The 20,727-nt window shown below is 28.1% G+C and overlaps 1 protein-coding gene across 5 annotated transcripts; it reads right to left on the bottom strand.

Annotated features, from left to right (window-relative positions):
* Positions 1–13,101: 13,101 nt before the first annotated feature.
* LOC114130135 (uncharacterized) lies at positions 13,102–20,179 on the bottom strand. Of its 5 annotated transcripts, XR_007603842.1 has the most exons (10): positions 19,534–20,179; positions 17,094–17,234; positions 16,841–17,021; positions 16,570–16,753; positions 16,309–16,483; positions 15,997–16,230; positions 15,592–15,933; positions 15,332–15,524; positions 15,024–15,087; positions 13,783–13,932 (listed from the first exon to the last, which is right to left on the bottom strand). XR_007603842.1 is itself a non-coding variant. In XM_050199865.1 (9 exons), the coding sequence occupies exons 1-9, from the start codon at positions 19,816–19,818 to the stop codon at positions 13,760–13,762; spliced, it is 1,908 nt and encodes a 635-aa protein (XP_050055822.1). In that variant the 5' UTR covers positions 19,819–20,179; the 3' UTR covers positions 13,102–13,759. The 5 variants fall into 5 exon arrangements, 4 of the variants coding, with proteins under 4 accessions (XP_050055822.1, XP_050055824.1, XP_050055823.1 ...); XM_050199865.1 differs by lacking the exon at positions 15,024–15,087 and having other exon boundaries at positions 13,102–13,932; XM_050199867.1 differs by lacking the exon at positions 15,024–15,087 and having other exon boundaries at positions 13,102–13,932; positions 16,309–16,465.
* Between the last annotated feature and the right edge of the window lie 548 nt (positions 20,180–20,727).

Below are 20,727 nucleotides of genomic sequence, written 5' to 3'. Positions count from 1 at the left end.
TAAGCTTTTATTGATATTAGATTTATTGAGCATTTGTCATTTTCTAGATAATATTCTTACCTTTAAATTTGATCATAGGTAAATTTACTCTAATATTAAAGCTAACGTTTTACAAATTATGTTTTGCTGAATGCAAATTTGTTATGATATAGGCATGTTAATAAGACAGAGACAACACATGTGGGTTTGGCGTCCTCTTATAAATACAAAAATTATTAAGTTAAAATCAGAGCTAACAATTTTTAGTATAATCTAAGGGCCCCTTAATCAGATTGCAGACTGGGCCTTTTGACGCCAGTCCGACTCTGCCAGTAGCTACTTTAAATTACTTAATTACTAACTTATCTATTACCTTAATCATTTTGTATGTAAACTAATTTAACTAATAAATAAAAATAAACAAACAAAAAGAAATATTATACCTACTTTTATTTTACACAAACTTGTACTTGCCTGTAAAACACTACAATATACCTACGCAGGTCGTGTGCAATTAAATAGGTATACAATATATAATAATTATATTACATCATATTAATACACTGGCATATTGCAGTAAACAGTAAAGGTACATATTACTGTATAATGGATTTTTGCAAAATATTTACATAGTTATTATTTAAAAAAAAAATGAAAGTTGCACAATCATTTTACGTGTGACTAAGTATTATTAAAAATTAAAATAATAAATGTATGATAACTTTTTTTTAACTATAACAACAAGTTAATATTTTTTTCTTCATATATTGTTTATTATAGTTTATAACTATTGACATACAAGTTATAACTTAACTTAGTCAACTGTTGTTTGTTTATAATCTTATATAAGAAATTTAAAGCGTGCATTGTGCGGTAGTAAATATCTACAACTAGGTAGGTAACTATTATAAGTAAAGTTAACGCGATGCGTCTAAGCTCAAAATATTCATCTCAGAGGATGAATAAGCTTTAAAGTTTAAACGATAATTGTTATACCTAAACATTGTAGTTTACCAGTGTGCACACACTAGTTTAAGTCGTACACTCGAATATGGATACTTAAACGATTAAGCAATGTGTCCATACATATTAAAATGTTCATTGGCATTGTTTATCATTACAGAAACGAGCAGAAACAATTAATAATAAAAATTATACGTGCGACGACACTTCTATAGATAATGTTAATTTGTTATTCGCGTTATGGTTTTATATTGTCGATTATTATTGGTATTTTATCTCATTTATATTATAAATTATAATATGCATAATATTTTACGTATACCTATACCATTGTTATCTCAGCCGTCAACTACGGTTTGCCGACTTGTTGCTCTGCACTTGTGCGTTGTTTAATTAGGCGTATACACCGATACTCAATAGCAAACCGTAAAGCTGTACAGGCGTACAGCTGTATAGATATTCGAACCTTGTGTTAAATATTTTACAGAATAAATGTAAGTAGTAAGTAAGCAGTTTTTTTTCTTTTATTAAAGCAAATTATGTATAGGCAGGTAATAAACAAAAACGGTACCTACCTGCAACCTATAATAAGTTATTATAGGATTTGATCAAAAATTTTTTTCCATTTTTCGAATTATATTAATGTCATATTATAACCCATATTGTTTTTGAAGTTATTGAAAATAACTAGGGAAAAATTACATTTAACACATCACAATTTAAAATTAGAGGAGTGGACAAGTGGTGAACGATCTTTTAAGTTTAATGCAATTCCTTGGCCTTAGAATTGTATCTTGAGCTTAAAAATTAAAATTTTTATGGATGAATGTATTAATTATCATATAATTTTTCATATTAAATTATTGATGCCTTAATTCCTATAGTTAAAATTCTAAATCAACATAGATACTGTTTTAAATTATAATATATTATCTATATATAAATAACCTATGTTATGGAGGACAGTGGGTTTCGGGGGGTCAAATACTTTGCTTAAGATTTGGCATATGCTTGCCACACCACAATTTACAATTGGTCAGCAATATAGATACGAGTTTTCAAAAACTTGATCACTTGGGCATTGATGTATAATGTTGTATATATAAAAGACGTCTAAACTCTCTATTGCCTAAAAAAAAGTTAATTTGTGTATCCTGAATTCGAATAAATTCTGAATAAATCGAAAATCATTCAAAAAGCGTAAAATAAAATATAATTGTTTCAGCATTATTAAATATTAGTTAATAAAATATATTTAATATATGGCTATATAGCTATATAAGTAACTATGCTGTTATAGTAAAAAAATATAACTTGGTCAATGGTCATATTATATTTCTAACATTACGTAGGACGTAGGTACATTTAATGTATATTGTAATATAGTTATTATAGACTATAGTTATTCTATTGTGCAAGTAGTGACAATAATTATAATTTATAATAATTAATCTGAAAAATAAAAATTATAAATATTATTATTCATACGAATTACGATCTCATACCATTAATATCTACAGTTTTATCACAATATTATGCGTATACCCTGATTTAATTTTTGTTATCGAATTCGTATAGGTACCTATAATAGAGGATTTAGTCGACGTTTATATAATATATTATTAATATCACAAACGACGGACAATCTATTGCACATAATGTGTAACTATTGTTTATTTGTCTACAGAATATACGAAACTATATATGCATATTGGCATATTGCAAAACAGTAGATACATTTATTATATACTTACCTAATTCAGTGATACCCAACTATTAGGATCATCAGCTAAAATATAATGTTATATAATAATAATAATTATGTGATGTATATATTTTTACATGGATGACAAAAGAGTATTATGAATAAAAGGCCATTAGGCAATAACGTATATAAATAACATGGGTAGTTATTTTGATAAGCTGAAACATTTATTCAAGTAAATACCACTAAATTTTACAAGAAATTATTCGTTTAAATTTATATGTGCGTATAACAGTTGTGTGTTATATAAAACATAGTAGATACAACTATCATAGTAGGCATATTATATAGTTAGCTGCTCAGCTACAGTATAGCCTATTTAGGGCATGGGTAAATACTATATATATAATACAGCGATGTATACGCTCTACAGACTACAATACGGTGTCCCACGAAGATTCACTAAATCAAAACAGTACTGTAAAATCGAATCTGCATTATCCCACCACTTTAAATTGATAAATCCTCACGGGGCAACCCTATAGCAATTAATTTAAACAAATGAATTAACATATTGACCTAGTTTTGAGTTAATAAGTGAATAATAATAATCAGTGAACTTTCATTTAGTGGATATCCATTTAAAAATATTTTCTAACAATAATCGTTGTTTACCTTCAAAAATATATATTAATAAAACATATTGTAGAACAATGATCGATAAAGTTAAATTATCATAGATTACTTCATGGGTTTATTTTATGCTTGGGTAAATTAACAATGAGTAAATAAAACTTATAATAAGTATTTTAAAATCTAAAAAATTGGTTATACATCGATTATATTGTATTGGTAATTATAATGTCATATTATATTTGTGAACATATTTTATGGTTGGAATAAATATTGTAAAGTTTGCTAACTTTACTTTGAATTAATTATTTAGAACTACCTATTATATATTGTTCTCTAAAAAAATGTTAAATACTTATTGAAAATCTACTTAAAAATTTAAAATACAGGCTTAAAAGATAAATTTGATACAAATATACTTAATACCTTTGTATATTGTATATAAATACAATTGTTATATATTTATAACTCAGAAAACAATATTCCTAGAAATTTAAATTTTTGAACTATGACTTCAAGTAAGTATAAGTGGGTTCTATACAATTATTATTAAATATAAATATATAGTGCTATTAATACAAGAATACGTTATATATAAATCATTATAGGTACATGTAGTGCCAGTAATATCTTTATTATATCTATTTAAATGCTTAAAAATTTAAATTATCAATAAAATACCTAAAAAAAAAGTTATATAATATGTACGTAGATACTAAGATATTAGATAGGTACACATTAAATAAATATAGGTACCAACAGTTCTGAAATTAAATAATATTTATTATTAATCTAGTTTCTAAAATACTGATGACAATTTGATAGCATAGGTATTTAATTTTAAAGTACATAAAACAACTATACTTTTCATACTGTAAAATATTAAGAAATAAAAAAACAAAGTTAAGTATAGTCCGAAAGTTTGTGTACATTATATGCATGTATATTAATAAATGGGTAACTTGCCAGATTCTTAAAATAAATAAAACAATATTGTTGAAACTTGAAACATAACATACTATACTATTTAGTATTTAGTTACAAATAAACAGTTAAAAAGTAGGGGGAATATGATTTTTATTATTTATCCTATTTTACTGCATTAAAGATAGAACGGTTATCTAATATTTACATATTATTATAAACATTAGATATAGGTTTAGATATTTATCATACATACGTATTTTATATAAAACGTGTACTAGAACCACGTATAGATAATTTATTATACGAGTGAATAGGTAATGTGTTTATAGTAAAATTAGTATAAGTATATACTTAACTATTATTTATTTATCCCAAAACCCCACTTTTTAGTATTGACAAAGAAAAAAATATAACTAATTATAAATGTATCTATATTATGTTTTAATTATGGTGCAGTGGAGGCTAAGGACTTGAGAGTTTAAGAATAAAGTACACATTAGGTATAATGTATATGTATTTAAAATATTGACAATTATTTACATCTCTCCATTTTATTAAAAAGGCTTGAAAAATAGTTTCGTTAAATCAAATTATCGACGATTACCTATATTATATTATCATTATTAAACGTATTCTTGTATTTACTTATATGTTAGTGAGTATTGACATATTATATTGTCATTCAATTAATAGGTATTAGATTTCTTTTGTAAATTCTATTTAATTTGTTTTATTGTTACCAAAAACATATAATTTATTTAAAAAATGTATACTTATTACTTATTAGTTATTATTTTTAAAAAATTGTGTATTATTCATAATTATTTAAAAAAATTGTATTATTGACAATATTCAATAATATGTATTATTAATATTTTTTTAAAAAAAAACTCGTTATATTGACTATTATATATTTTAACTTGAAATCTTCATAAAAAATAATTTACTTTTTATAGTTCTTTAGATTGTATAGTTTTAGTAGTCAGTATATGAACAACTCAAGAAGAATCTTGTGTTAAATTTTCAAAAGTTTATTATAAAAATTAAAGATTTTATACATTTTTTACTACCTACAAAATACTTCTAATTTGTATTTTTTGTAATTTTGACAAATTGTGTATACACTTTAAATTTAAATGCATATTATAAAAAAAAAATGTGTAATATCACTCACATTGCATATATTTTTACCGTATATTATCTGGATCTGGGTCATATAATGCAATATTAAATGTTTATACTTGGATATTGTGGTTAATTTTTTATGATATTAGTCATTATACTTATACAACACAGTATACTCTGTTAAATCTACAGATACATGAGGCACAGATCATGCTTTAAGTTACTAACTAAAATTAATACTATATAATTTTATATTTTTTATATTTTTCATTATGTTTCAGTAACTATAATAAAATTCGTTATATTATTAAATATTAAATTTCTTAAATAATCTTTTTAGGACCGTGACTCAAATTGTCTTCCAAAAATCTTTCGCAACCCTCTATACTTATATAATTCTATGATCTATAATCTATACAATTTAAAAAAAACATAAATTTCTTACAATCTGTATAATTAAAAAAACTTCTCGAGACCACCCAAAAATTGACTTGCGACTCACAGTTTGAGAAACGCTGGTCTAAATACTAGATAATAAGAAATTTATACCTACATACCTACCTGTATTTGAATATTATGTTATCATGATTCATGATTGACATGATTTAATATTTATATTCCTATCAACCGACCTTCTATAATATTGAATTCCTAAAAAATATGATAAATCTATTACCTAGGTATATTAATACGAATGGTGGCATGGCATAAGTAATACTGTATTTTTAATGTATAAAATTCATACTATAAATATGTATTATACATTTGTACCTGTAATATAACATTTTTAATATTATTTGTACGTATCGTGGGTCATAAACTCATAAATAATTAACATTTAACTGCATTATTAAAAAAGAAAAAATAGAATAGCTGAGCTTTATTGGTGAATCATCCTTAATATTACGCTTATATTGGTTGAATATCTATTAATATCAAAATATATAAGTATTATAAAGAAATATCTACGTTATAAATAAAATTAATGATTGTCCAGCTATTTTGATTTCATAAAGATACCTATAGTGTCGTTCAACCCAGAAATAGTACCCATCCAATATCCAATGTTAGACAATATACAATAGATATAATAAATTATGTCATATTAAAGATATTATATTTTATATTATGACAAATTATATTTACTGGATTTCCTATACTACTGTAATAATTTTTCTTGTGCTGCAGTTATCATAATTTATTTTATTTGCTTAATATTCAATTTTTTTCTTTGACACGGCACTCTATAATGTTAATATTATATTTTTTCACTTTTATCATAGTAATTAAGACAATAATGTAATATTACATTTTTATTATAATTAATTAATTTGTAAAATATAACTCAGTAACTCATATCATATTATATTTCTTAAAAAAAAAAAAAACATTTTAAACTGGTCAAATATTATTTATTTGAAAGCGCCACAAAAATGTACATTCCTAATTTTTGTCAGCTGAGTATTCGTATTGTTTTTTCGTGTCATAATAATTGGAGTTAAATGTTAATACTTAATATGGTTTCATTTCGTTAATCGTTACCGCAGATTAGTGGACAGTGGTTCTCGCCGTTGACTGTTTTAATAATAAAATAACTTTCCAGGTTTTCAGTTACAAACACGATTAAAGTAAAAATATATCTTTAATCGTGGTTACAACTTACAAACCTTTAGTTATCAGCTTATCACTTAGGTATCATTTATCCGGAATATGTCAAATATTTATACTCCATTTATATGTTTAGAAGGGATCTGGTCGGTGCAGAGTAGTTTTTTTCGTTGGCATTAAGATCATACATATAACTATTTCCCCTATTTAATGAACTACCAGTAATATAAATAAAGAACGATACTATGTACAATGTACATATTGTGCTGAAGTTGGCCAACCGGTTAACGTGTATGAAGTATAGGAATATTTAAATTTAAATTATAATTTTGTATTAATTAATTAATAACATTTATAACCTATGTAGCTTAAGAATAAATCCTAATAATGTACTACCATGTACAGTTGTGCGCCAAAATGTTTTTAAAAACACAAAGGCATTTTATAAGCGTTGAAAACAAAAAATTGAAAAAATTGGTTGAAATTGCATTGCAAACACGGATATTTAGATAATGAATAAAGATTTTAGTTTCCTATTTTGTTGTAATTCAAATTATTCAAGTGGACTTGGATTTTTTAGGTACATGAATAAATATTTTACATTTTGAAAAGCTATATTTTCAAAAACGAATGGCGTTCCGGGTATTTTTGAGGGTCATACTAGTTGCGTACTGATTTTTTTTTTGACCATATAAAAATGGCGTCTTGTATATTTTAAAAATTAAACAATATTTCCTTCCCATTTTAACACCGACTTAGAACTGTTTGTAATAAAAGTTACATAATAATTACTAATATCGGACACCGGTATGTTAAAAATATTGTTTTTTGCTTTTTTAATTATTATTGTATTATTGCATTTATAATAATTATTGTAACTGTATAAAAATATTATCGTTATTGCCTATTGGTAAAAATCTATTGTTTTTGTATGTATTTTGTAATATAAACAAGCTTTAACGTAGGTTATCATAAAAATTAAATACTAAAATAATTATTGATTATAATCAATTTCGCCTTTATACGTTTTTGATATCACATAATATGACGGGGACGCAATTAATTCAGCCGTGTTCAAGAAAAACTATAGTGACGCACATGGGACTTTTTTATACTAGACGCAATATTTAAGCTGCGTAGATTCATTTTAAGCTATAATTATTAATGAGGTATCTATTTAAATTGTATAGAGTCTATCACTTAATAGTAAAATTAATTATTATATGATAACAATATAAATAAATTATTACAACTTACAGTTTTATAATACTTTAGACTGACAAAAAGTTTCAGAGAAGCTTAGAATAGTTTTTCGTATGCAACGATTTATCATTGAATTCAAATTTAAAACATGCATTAGATTTATAACCTACCCAATGATGATAAGGTACAATGAATACCTACTTTACAACGTTACTTACTTCTTTTTTTATAAGAAATATACAAACTATGCCTAAGGACATAATAAGAACATGTATATGCACGAAAAGATTTCTTTCTGTCGTTACTATTGATTATTACTGTTAACCATTATTAAAAAGATTTCCGCACCAACTTCTTTTTAACGTCGGATCCCAAACGGCTCTCGTCAATTGTTTGCTTATTTCCAAACGGCTTCCGTCAAAAAAGGTCTAACAAACAGGTAAATACCTAAACGGCTCCTGAAGAAAAAAAATAAATTAAAGCTCAGTCATGTCAGTGCACCTAAATTTTTAAAAGAACTAGAGTTCATTAGAAGAAAAACTTTAATTTAGTGAAATAACACGTATGGATTATATAAAAATAAATGTGCCTAAAAAAATTGCCAAATGTGTGATTTTTTTTATATTTCTACTTATACATGCATTTTTTAAAAAAATTTAACACTAAAATTTAATATTACTTTAATATACAAATTCACAATACATGATTTTTTTGTATAAGTTTTATGATTTACATAATTTACTTAGTTAACACTAACAAAAGTTTAACCACACCTCTTTTGAGATAGTTTCAAGTCTGTATGAAATGAAAATGATCTTGTGTTGTAAAAAACCAGAGCCGTTTGGAAATTAATCTTTTTGTAAAACGGGAGCCGAATGGATTACGACCTTTTTTAAATGCCGTGGTGGGCTTCCAAGAATCGTATAAGTGGCTATAACGTTAGATCGAATATAAATGAGTTGGGATGAGAAGGAAATCTGTTGAAAAATCGTTCGTAATACGTTTTAGCTTCTTCATAAATAGTTTTAATTTTTAAGTGAGCGTGGAGAATATTTGAACGGTTTAAATTTTATTGAGATTGGATTTTTTTGTTTGCACTAGAGATAGAGGCCACGTATCTATATTGGATTAATTAATAATTAGGGATTTGTAAATGAGTAGTTTGATAATTAATTGTGTACCTATGTTTATTAGTTTGTTTTTATTAGCAACCTGCAGAGACGCGCATTTATTTAAGGCGTTTTTTCTCCTTGGTGTAGTGCCCAGGTCAGACGAGATGGTTAACCCTATGTACTTATTCGATTGGAAAAATAAATTTAAAAAACCCCATAGGAAGGAATTGACACCCAAACTCAATAAATTATATTGTTTATAAATACATACGATATGCCTTTGGATAAGAAATAAAGAACATTTAGAAATTGTTATGAACATTATATAATTTATAAGCAATTGAAATTAAATATTATTTAAAAACATAGAAGATTTAAATACAAAATACATAACAATAAAAATAAGAATAATGATTTAATATATTTACAGTCGTCAAACATTTTATACTACTCATAATTATTGTAAGCCTTTTTGTTTGTAGAATTATTGCAATTTGCAGATAGCAGTGTATAAAAATGTGTGTACTTACCACAGTTCTGAGAGTTAAAATATTGCACTCTTGTTCAAATGCGAAAATTTGTTATTAAAAAAAATGAACACTTACCTAAGGCTTTAGCATAATACAAATACCATTTGAATTGAATCTCAAACCATCCATTCGTGACTAATCACAATTATTGGAGACCGCCATAGATTCTTTTCCATGAGATGTTAAGATATACATAAATGGAAGAAATATTTTTCACAACAGCGCAACAAGTAATAAGGAGGGTATTTACGTTTAGTTTAAAAATAATAAAATAATATTAGATTAACATGAAATATAAATATATAATCTAGTAAATCTAAAAACTAAGAAAAAAATGTCAAATCAAAAAAAAAGACGAGGTGAAAAACGTCACGTGTGTTTACTTAAAAATCAAAATTTCATTATTAAGTCAATAATAAAATATATATTAATAAATAATAATAAAATACATTGCATAGAATAAGCTAGAGCTTCTAGATAAGCCATCAGTTAAAAAAATCATTAATTACAAAAATTGAGAGTTTGACCAATGATGATTATCATAATTAGGAAATTATCCTTACATAGTTTGCTATTATTGACAATAACATCTTAAAATAAAATGTTTACTAAATATTATAAAAAATTGATGAAATTAAAAAATTTTTTTTTTGAAATTCATGTTTCATAGCACTATTATTGAAAAAAGAATGAACATTAAACTGTTTAAAAAAAAAGTTTTATATTTGCATTGTACTGTTAAAAATTTATGATTTCTTTCATTTTTTTGCATTAGAACATTAGCATAATATACCTAATTGTCATTTCAATATAGTTAAACAAGTATTTGATTTTTATAAACAATTGTTAAAAAATAAATAATTTAATGTGCTTACCTAATTAGATTATGGTCATAATTATATATGTTTGTTATACATTACAGGGATAAATTAAAATATAATCAGATCTATATTGGGTGGCAGTTAAAATCGTGAATATAATATAAAAAAATTATTGTCAGTATTGTGAATATATAAAAAACTATAAAATAAAATAATAATATATAAAAACATTATTGTCACAATAATATAAAACAAAATAATAATATATAAAAAAACATTAACGTCATAATCTCAGAATACTATAAATTTAAAATCAAAATTGATATGATAAATTATAAGCAATACCTCTTAAGTATTCTAATTTGTCCCAATTTTTGTAGTCATCAACTAATTGTTTAGTTGTGTCCCTTTTGCATTTTCTGGAAGATTCGACTAAACCCGTTATATATTGATTTATTTTCGTTTCGTTTGAACTTTGTTCCTTTTGAATTGCTTCAATAAATTTCCATATTGTTGGATGACATGAACTCAATAAACTATTGAAGCCTCTATTTCACCCTTCAACATAATTATTTGTTCTTGGTAAACCAGATATAGTAGACGTATAACAGTTCCATAGTAAAATAGGAAATCTGGGGTTCCTCCTTTTACGTTTATTTGGACGACCGATCCATGTTTCCTCAAAATAGGAAATAAGTGGTTCTAAAACTTCTTCATTATCAGTGTAATACGTACTTTCACATAATGTCTCGAATACATCAATAACGTCATCATCTATATTATTAGTTAATACTATTATATTTTATGAATATTGAAAATCCCAAGAACACTAACCAGACATAATAGTACATCTTATTTATTTTTTCTTGTAATGCTTTACACGAGACCTTACAAAAACAAGTCTAACTGTATATATTAATTCTATAAATTAGAATATATTAATTATATTTCAATAAGGTAAATTATTTTATTAAAATTAATATGTATGATTAAAGATTTTAATTTTCTAATTATAAAATTATTGAACTATTCAATTTTTGAAAGTATTTGTATAGTTTCAATGTTTGATATTAATAAAACATAGGGATGTTTTACTTAATAATAATTTTGAGAATTCATTAATAAAAAGAATACAATAACCTGTTTTTTAACAAATAGTTTATTTTTGTTAATTCATAGTTTGCAGCTAGCTACTATAAATATATTATAATATATAGATTTGAATTATTAGGAAACTATAGGTTTATTAATCCAATGGCAATAAAACTACATTTAATTAATAAAATAATATTTTAAATGTTTATTGTTACTTAATCTTTACAATTAATAAATTGGTTTGAATGGTATATCTCTAAAATTATAATGTCATTAGAAGCTATATTATAAACATATAACTAACCTGTTTAAAGTAATAAAATTATTGTGAAAAATAATAATAATTTAAAGATTACTTAAGTGTATATTTATATATATATATATAATAGTGTATGATTTTAATACCAGGAAATAACATAAATATATTAAATCCTACATAATATAAATGCAATCTAAAACAGATTTTGAAAAAAAAATTTATCAATATAAGTACAGATAAATGTTTACAAAACAAAGAAATAAATATATTTAAAACATGATACCAATTGAAAAAATATTCTTTACACAACAACTAACATTAAGAAAATTATTGCTATAATTTATTAATCAAAGCGCACATAAAATTAAATTAACATTATATACTTTAACAAGTTTTTAAGAAACTGTTCTTTCTATTAATATAGTGCAGTATAAAAATGCAAATTTACTTTTGTGTATCAATAGATGCATTAATTTTTAAATTATGTATTTTATAAAATTTTGTATTTTTTTTTTAATATCATTAATGTGAGTACTAATTAAATACAGAAGTTATATTTCATAAATCACAAAGTTATATACATGTGTCTACCATACATAAACATATATAAAATATGTATTATTTAAATTCAGTCGCCATTATGTATTGAAAGAAAACAAATGTTTTCTGTTGGTTGTCTTATAAACTCCTATAATTAATTTTAATTTCGTAACTTATCCATTCATACTATACTATATTAGTTCTACAATTATATTGTAAAATAGTTTTCAAAACCATATAGTTAAGACAAATATTTTTAAGCATTTACAAATTTCAAGTGGACAACAATTGTGGCCACTGTAAATTAAAGTTATATATTCTCTATAATCAACATTATATCCTATAAATAGAAAAAGTATGTAATTTAAACGCTTAACAAATAACTCATTGATAGAAACTTAAGCTCAAAAATTTAAATACTTTTAATTAAATTTAAATCAGAAAATATCTAATAGCTATTACACGAGATTACCCTTTGTATGGAAATGGCCTAATTATTTTTATTTACAATGTTGATACCAGTTTTTACACGTTAAAAGTTAATACAAAAATCTGTAAAAATATTAATATATAATATATGATATATAAAATATAAAATATATAATATATAATATAAATATATATTTTGTAAGATTAACTTTCAATTTGTATACATTAATATTTAAGTATATACAATTCAAGTTCGATTTACGTTCAAAAAATAAGTAGGGTTAGGTGCATCACAATAGAGGTAGACATTTTATGTAGGCTTAATAAAGAAACCACAAATATGAGAATTTATGATTAGAGAGCTCCTACTATAATTTTGTTGGTGTGACAGAGATACATACTTTAATACACAAAAATATATTTATAAGGGCACATTTTCTTAAAAGGAAATATTAATATTATAAACAAATAAAAATAGTCAACTGAACAGATCATAAGAACAGTTGATCACATATTATATTATGTGAATGTTTGTTGATTTGTTGCTCCATGAATAAAATGGAATGGGATAGAAATGAACACTAACTAATTTAATAGAAATTGTGAATTATGGTTTGGTTTGGGTTGAAAAATAAAAGTAGATCAAAATTCAATTTGATTTAGCACAATATTAAAATCTATTGATATAATGTGTGCAGAACAAGAATACAGATTCGATACTTAATTCAAATTTTTTCTTAAGCTATAATATCTCATATACACAGAAGGACAAAAAAAAAAAAAAATTAAAATTGAGGAATATGACGAACCTTGCGTATTACGCATGCTCGTTATTTGTTGACAAGATTTAGAGGTGTTTCATCTGGAACAGGTTCTTCAATTATAGTTTGTACAGCTGCTGAATTGGGCGATGGCGGTTGATCTACTTCATAGCTTTCTTCTAATTTAGCGTCTTCTGTTTTTTTAATTTTGATTTTTTTCTTATTCATGGTTATGTCCATACCTACACAAGAATAAACTGTTAAGTATTTTTAACCGTTCTGATTCATAATCGGACGACTCCACAGTGAGCTGAAAGTGGGCATGTGAAATTCACAAACAATATCTTCTGCTTATATTATTAAATAATTATTATAATAATAATCAATTCTTTATATAGAGCAATATACAGTAAACAATCTTGAACCCATTTCCATTAAGCATTATAAATAAAATAAAACAGAATTTAAGATACTACATTCTAACAGGTTCATTTATTTATATTACTTAGTTAAGCACATAATAATAACCACCACCCACTAGCTAATATTAGAAAGTAAAAAAGCAAATATTTTTAACTAATCACCATGAAAATGCTAAGTTGGAATGAAATTTGAATTATCACAAAACAAAAATTAAAAAATATCAATATGGCCCAATTCAATATAATCATGAAAAACAGGATTTTTTTTTTAAACATACATTTAATATTCTTATCACATATATAATCAAGTTTTAATTTTTACTAGTTACAAAAAAAAAAAAAAAAATGTAGAATAAGTTTTAATTTTTATAAAGAAAAATATCATTATAAACCTGTATTACTTAGTTAAATATTTAAATGATTATTATGTACTATAAATAATGAATAAACAATAAATCAGATATAAGCATATAGAACATTGAATTTTTTAAACTATTTTTCTAAAAGATGAATAAGTTTTTTTTTTTTAATCAACTAAATCTCACTTTTAATAAATCCCCAATATTTCTAATTGTCAACAACTAATTATTTAAAAATACTTAATATTATAAAAATTATAAATACTTAATATTTTTTAACACATTTAATTTTTACACAATTTAATTATAACATGTTATTATTAATTACAAAAGTATTATGTTCATGCTAACAAAAATAATGCGTTTATTATGAAACTTTTTGTGATAAGTTAGTAATTATGGTGAGTTTTTAAATATAAACAATAAACTAATTTGAAAAAAAATATAATAAAACTAAGCATATTACAAGCTGTTTTAAATATAATAAAATAATAATAATAAATAAGAAATTTGACTTATTATCATCAACTTTTACCGCATTGGCATTCTTACCTGAAGCAAGCGTAAAATCTTGTATAATTGTCCTGACCACCGCTTAATTTTAGTTTTTAATGTGCTGCGGTTGCATAAATATATTAGTGTACCAAAAAAAAAAAAAAAAAAAAAATACAATTATTTGGCACTTAGCTATAGTATTGCTACACAACGTGAATAATAAAAGTAACTAGAAGGGTGTTAGTTTAAGACAGAAAGGAGACGTCCGAAATTTTTTTAAAAACAGAAATATATTAGGTTTTTAAATAAAGAAGGAAATATAATTGATTTTTTTCTATAATAATAATATAGGCGAGAATGCTAACCGTTGTCTGATCGTTTTCTACGTTGTCTTGTATGAATGGTATCACGTCTCATGGTGGGTGGTCTTATTTTTCCATGTAGTTTGTAGTATAATCCACAGGCATTACATACTGGGTCTTCATTTAATCGTCGCCATATTGTTGAACACGTAGTGCCACAATTGCTACACATTCTCTGAACTGACGATTCCCTTGCCTGAATAAAAACATTATTTACAATAAGTAAATAATGAAATATATAGATTGCTCAGTATAATACTTACAGTACGTTTCCTGGGCATGTTTGGTGAAGCATTTATGTCCTTAACTTGCTGTTGTACTTGATGACCATCTGAATATCGCCTAATTGTAGCTTGTGTCTGATATATCTTGCGCTTTGGGTCTGTAGATACTAATTTACGTACTACAGTAGCGCCCTTGGGTGTGCTAGGAGACTGACCATCATCACTCTCAGTGGATAGTTCTTGAATATGAGTAGCAGCAAATAACAGCATACCCATGCGATCTGAAGGATCTGTAGGTGCATTTGATTGACCTTGATTATTGGTCCATTCACCAACTTGCATCACTTGTGGGCGTAATTCAGATGTTGTACCATCAGGGTTCTATTAAAATAAAATATATTTTACGATATTACTAAGACAACTATTATAATTTTGAGTACTAACTTTTGTTTGAAATATTAAAGTTTGACCACTGCCTTGTAAATTAGGCCATGCATAGGCGGGCTTTACTATGACAGCAGGGGAATTGGAACGGATTTTTTTAGTTGTCCAATTCGTAACATTTCCTTCATCTGACGAATTAGTATCATCACCAGCAACTTGTGTACGAAAACCACTTAATTCCAAGGCTCTAGTAGGACAACTTTGTTTACGACGATCTTTGCTCGAACTAGAAGCCTAATAATAATAAATAAAAATAAAATACAGTCAAAATAATACAAATGTTTAATTGTAATAAAATTCAAAGAAATTTACCCATGTTGGAATGCAATTAACTAATGAAAATTGCTTTTGGCCAATTTTATGAGTACCATTCATAATTGCACCATTTACCATTGGGAATTGAACACTAGCAATAACTTTTGGTCCTTCTTGTTGCTCATAATTTTCACTTCCATCATCATTCTTAGTGCTATACAAACCATTGAAACTATTAATATAATATTAAATTAGTTCGGTTGTGAATAAAACAAATAATTATAAATTTTTATTAAAATTATATAAAATTGTACTTACTATTCCTCATCATAATCGTCGTCAGGTTCAGTTTTAACTACAATAATATTTTCATCGTCATTATATGTTCCATACTCAGCATTATTGTCAGTACAAATAGTATCGTCTCCAGAAACAGTTTCTTCCGAATCGTGAGCTATTGTCACCTCCGCAGCCATTTCATCACACCCTTGAATAACTTCAACTATATATGAATAAATGTGATATAAACTTACATACCTAAGTATATTTAAATATACACTATATTTCAAGTGTATATTTTAATACTTACCATGAGAAGCTAGAGATGCATTTGTTTCATAAGGTGGAGAAGTAGAACTATTATTCATGTTATTAGCTGTACTATTGGTCTTAATATAACGAGGATCAGATGATACACCCGATGATGATGAGTGATTTGAATCCGCAGGACTGTAGACATATTCAGAATTTGGTGAATTCTTTACTTCCTCCTATTTTTTTAGAAGAATATAATGATTATTCCTTTATTTTTTTTAACATTTTAATATGTAAAATATTCTTACGATTGTTGGCTTTTTAATCATGTCATACAAAACACGTTCTTGTCGTTTATATGTTTCTCTATGGCTGTAACACTGTTCAGTATTTTGCACACATTTTGAGCAAAGTTTATTTGGCAAATCTTTAGCATCAGTAATTTGTACCTAAAACACATAAATATAATTTATATTATAAAGTTTTAACTTTATACTACTATCTACGATAATATTCTATGAAAATATATCCTACAGTTCCTAAAAGCACTAATTTCAGATTTATAAATAGCTATTCATAAATATTAATTTATAGGCTATTTTTTTTTTTAACATAAAACAGATTTGTATATTATAAGACAGGAGTAATGAATAATAATTAGTTAATTATAATATATATTTTTGAGTTAAATGTTAAGTTCGATTATTATAAAAATAGATAAGCAATAGATAACAGATAAATAAACATTCTAATAATAATCAGAATATTATGTAACTATAAAACTAAAATCATTTAACTTTGAAAAGTAAAAATAACATTTAATTAACTATCTCGTTTATATCATTATAATAGTATTTTATAATAAATTAATAACTATTAATTACAGTAAGAAATCAAAATAAAAATGAATAAAAATTTTCTAATATACCTAACGTACGGTAATACATTATGACAGTTTGTAAATTGACTGATGGTGATAATGAGTTATTATTTACTCAGTAGTTTATCGTTATTGTCAATATACTGTACGCAGTGTTTACATCACAGACAACTACTGTTCGAAATTTCTTATTCTGTATCTTATTTGAAAAATATAGAGGAATATCGTTTGCCTACTGATTAATATAGTATAATATGATAGGCAAAAAAAAAACGGCTGCCGATTACCGCGCGCTTTTGCCAGATGTGCGACGTATTTACGTTTTGAAACCGCGGCGGTGGCAGTGGTGACGACGTATGGCACGAATAAAGATCTAAATTCTACTAAGACGTATAGGTACTAACTACTAAGTATATTATCTCAGTTAGAGACGTGCCGGGAGTGGGCATAGGTATTATCCCATAGTGGCATTATTCTCGAGTGAAATTTACATTTTTTGAAAATCGAACCCGGGATTTCGGGTGCAGTGAGAACGGTGAACAATAAATTCGAGAAAAAAGGCGCAAGACTGTATAAGAATCAAAAAAAAAACAAAAAAAAAAACCCGACCGGAATGAAGATAATGAAACGCGGGCGGAGTGATGATAAAAAAAAACCTAGGGCACAGCCGCCGCGGAGCACGGGAGATACCGGGGCGGCTATAAATAAAACCTGTTTGTGCCGAGCGTTTAGGGGAGGGGGAAGTAATGTACGCGGGACACGCGACGACGAGGGAAGGACGAAAATAAAAATATGTTATATCAAATAAAAATAACTCGCACGCACGCGCGTACGTAGCACAAAAACATGTGTGTGCCAATGATAAAAACGACGCGGAGAGCCAAAATGTCAATATACACATTATATTACAATATCGTTAAAGTTGTAGTACGACACACAACTCTGCGGTATTAAAAGCGATTTGAATTGTTCGATCACAGAGTAGTCGTGTGTGTGTGTGTATTTAATAGTAATAATACTACGTTAAGGACGAACGTCAACCGTATCATTAATATTAATGTTCTCGGGTTTCCGGTGAAAATCGTTTTTATCATTGTGGTGTTATTGCACACATACACACACGATTGTTGATATTATATATTATTATATACATAATAACGTATATAATACGTTTGAATTATTTTGTTATATACCTAAAAACAGAAAACACACGACCATGATAATTATCGAGTGCGTTCGTGTGCGTGTGTGGTGACAACGCAATCACACGCGTACGCGAGCACGCACGCGCGGGCGCGGGGAGCGTGATTACGCGCTGCCAAACAATGGCCTATCATAAAGCGGTCGCCATTATCAATAACGTTGGCGGGCCGCGGCGGAGGCGATCGGAGCGCGCGCGCACGCCCGTTACGAAACGAGCGGCCGACGGGTTTGGCGCGGTGGCCGATTATTATCGTCCGGTCGGACGCGAGCCGCGTCCCGCGGACGGCCGCCGTGAGCGCGATACGCGCGACGTCGACGGCGACGGACACGCCGCGCCGAGTACGCACCGTCGACGACGGACCACGGACGGGACGGGACGGATAGATAAATAAATATTGTGAATAGATAAAGAGACGGAGTGTGGAGCGGCTTGATAAAGGGGAGAGAAATCATAATAACAATAAGTAGCGGCGGCGGCGGCGATGATAAAACCGCGCAACGCCATTATCGGCAGCCGCCGAACGCATTATCACGTTTTCATGTTTTCCCGTATTATCTCGGCCTGTTAACAATATTTTCCGTCCTGTTAACAAGCCGACCGCCCGCCATAAACAAATAATATTGAAAACGACTATTGCGATTTACGCGCGGCACTGTCCGCTTACCCCGAATACACGGTAGATTTTCTCCGGCAGCGAGGGCACCTGATTGTTAAACACGGATTCGCCTTCGTCCGCCTTCAGCGTGTTCAGACACAGACGACACATCTGATAGAGGTCCGTAGGGCTCGTCGTGGTCATCGTCGTCGTGATCGTGGTCGTTTGGCTATTGATGGACATCGTCGTCGTTGTCGTCGTCGTCGTCAGCGTCACCGATGGTGGCGGCGGCGGCGGCGGAGGTGGAGACGAAGACGGCGGCTCTTTCGTCTCGCCGTTGGTGCTGCTGTCCATTGCGAGTCTATATTATCGTCGTGTGGCGTGCGGATGGATAACGTACTGATTAGATCGTCCTCAGCCCAAAAACGGGCGACTTCTTCTTTGTCGTCGGTTCAAACTGTGCTGGCTGCTCGCACGCGTATTTGGCCCGGCCGATCGCGTTACTACATAATAAAAACTCGTTCTGCCGGACAGAGTAAAATTTTTTTTCGAAAAAAAATTCCTTCGAAAACGATTCGGAACGCTGAGAGTCGATCGTTGGCGGGTGGCCGACGGACAATACGTACGATAAACCGTGTACACACGAAATGACGCTATCACACACGGACGATTATTAATCTCGGTAAACGCAAATGGCGGTCCTGCACTGACTGCGGTGGCGGCGGGGCTGGGGGGCTTGGCTATCATCGTCGGTCGGGCCCGACCGTCGTAGTCCCATCACCCCCGCCCCATTGGATGGCCAGACACCGCGACCCCCGACACCGCGGCGTCGACGCGCGAACCGTTTCACGTTGGTAGCACTGCGGACCGCGTTATCCCGAAACGACGTCGACGACGACCCCCCTTCGCCCCTCACCCACTGGCAGAGCGCGAACGCCACCGCTGACAACAAAGAACCGCGCGCGCGACTGATGCAAGGACGGTGTAATCGGCGTAAACGTATTATCGCCGCCAAGGAGGTTACGACTTCGGAGAGCTACTGCCTCGGCTCTAAACAACCACGATAATATATTACACTGTTACAGTATCTTTTGTTATTATTATAATATTTTTGTATTATTATTATTTATTTTGATATTGTTTTTGCCCAGCGTAATAACAGTATCATTATTAATTTTGAATTTTTATCGTTATCGTCTCTCCGTTGTTCTAATTGATAGCCGCCGCAAAATACTAAAAGAGCGTCCTACGATACCTGCTAAA

Source organism: Aphis gossypii, chromosome 2 (assembly GCF_020184175.1).
Source record: "Aphis gossypii isolate Hap1 chromosome 2, ASM2018417v2, whole genome shotgun sequence".
Taxonomy (NCBI): Eukaryota; Metazoa; Arthropoda; class Insecta; order Hemiptera; family Aphididae; genus Aphis; species Aphis gossypii.
This window is presented reverse-complemented; position numbering and strand designations above follow the sequence as displayed.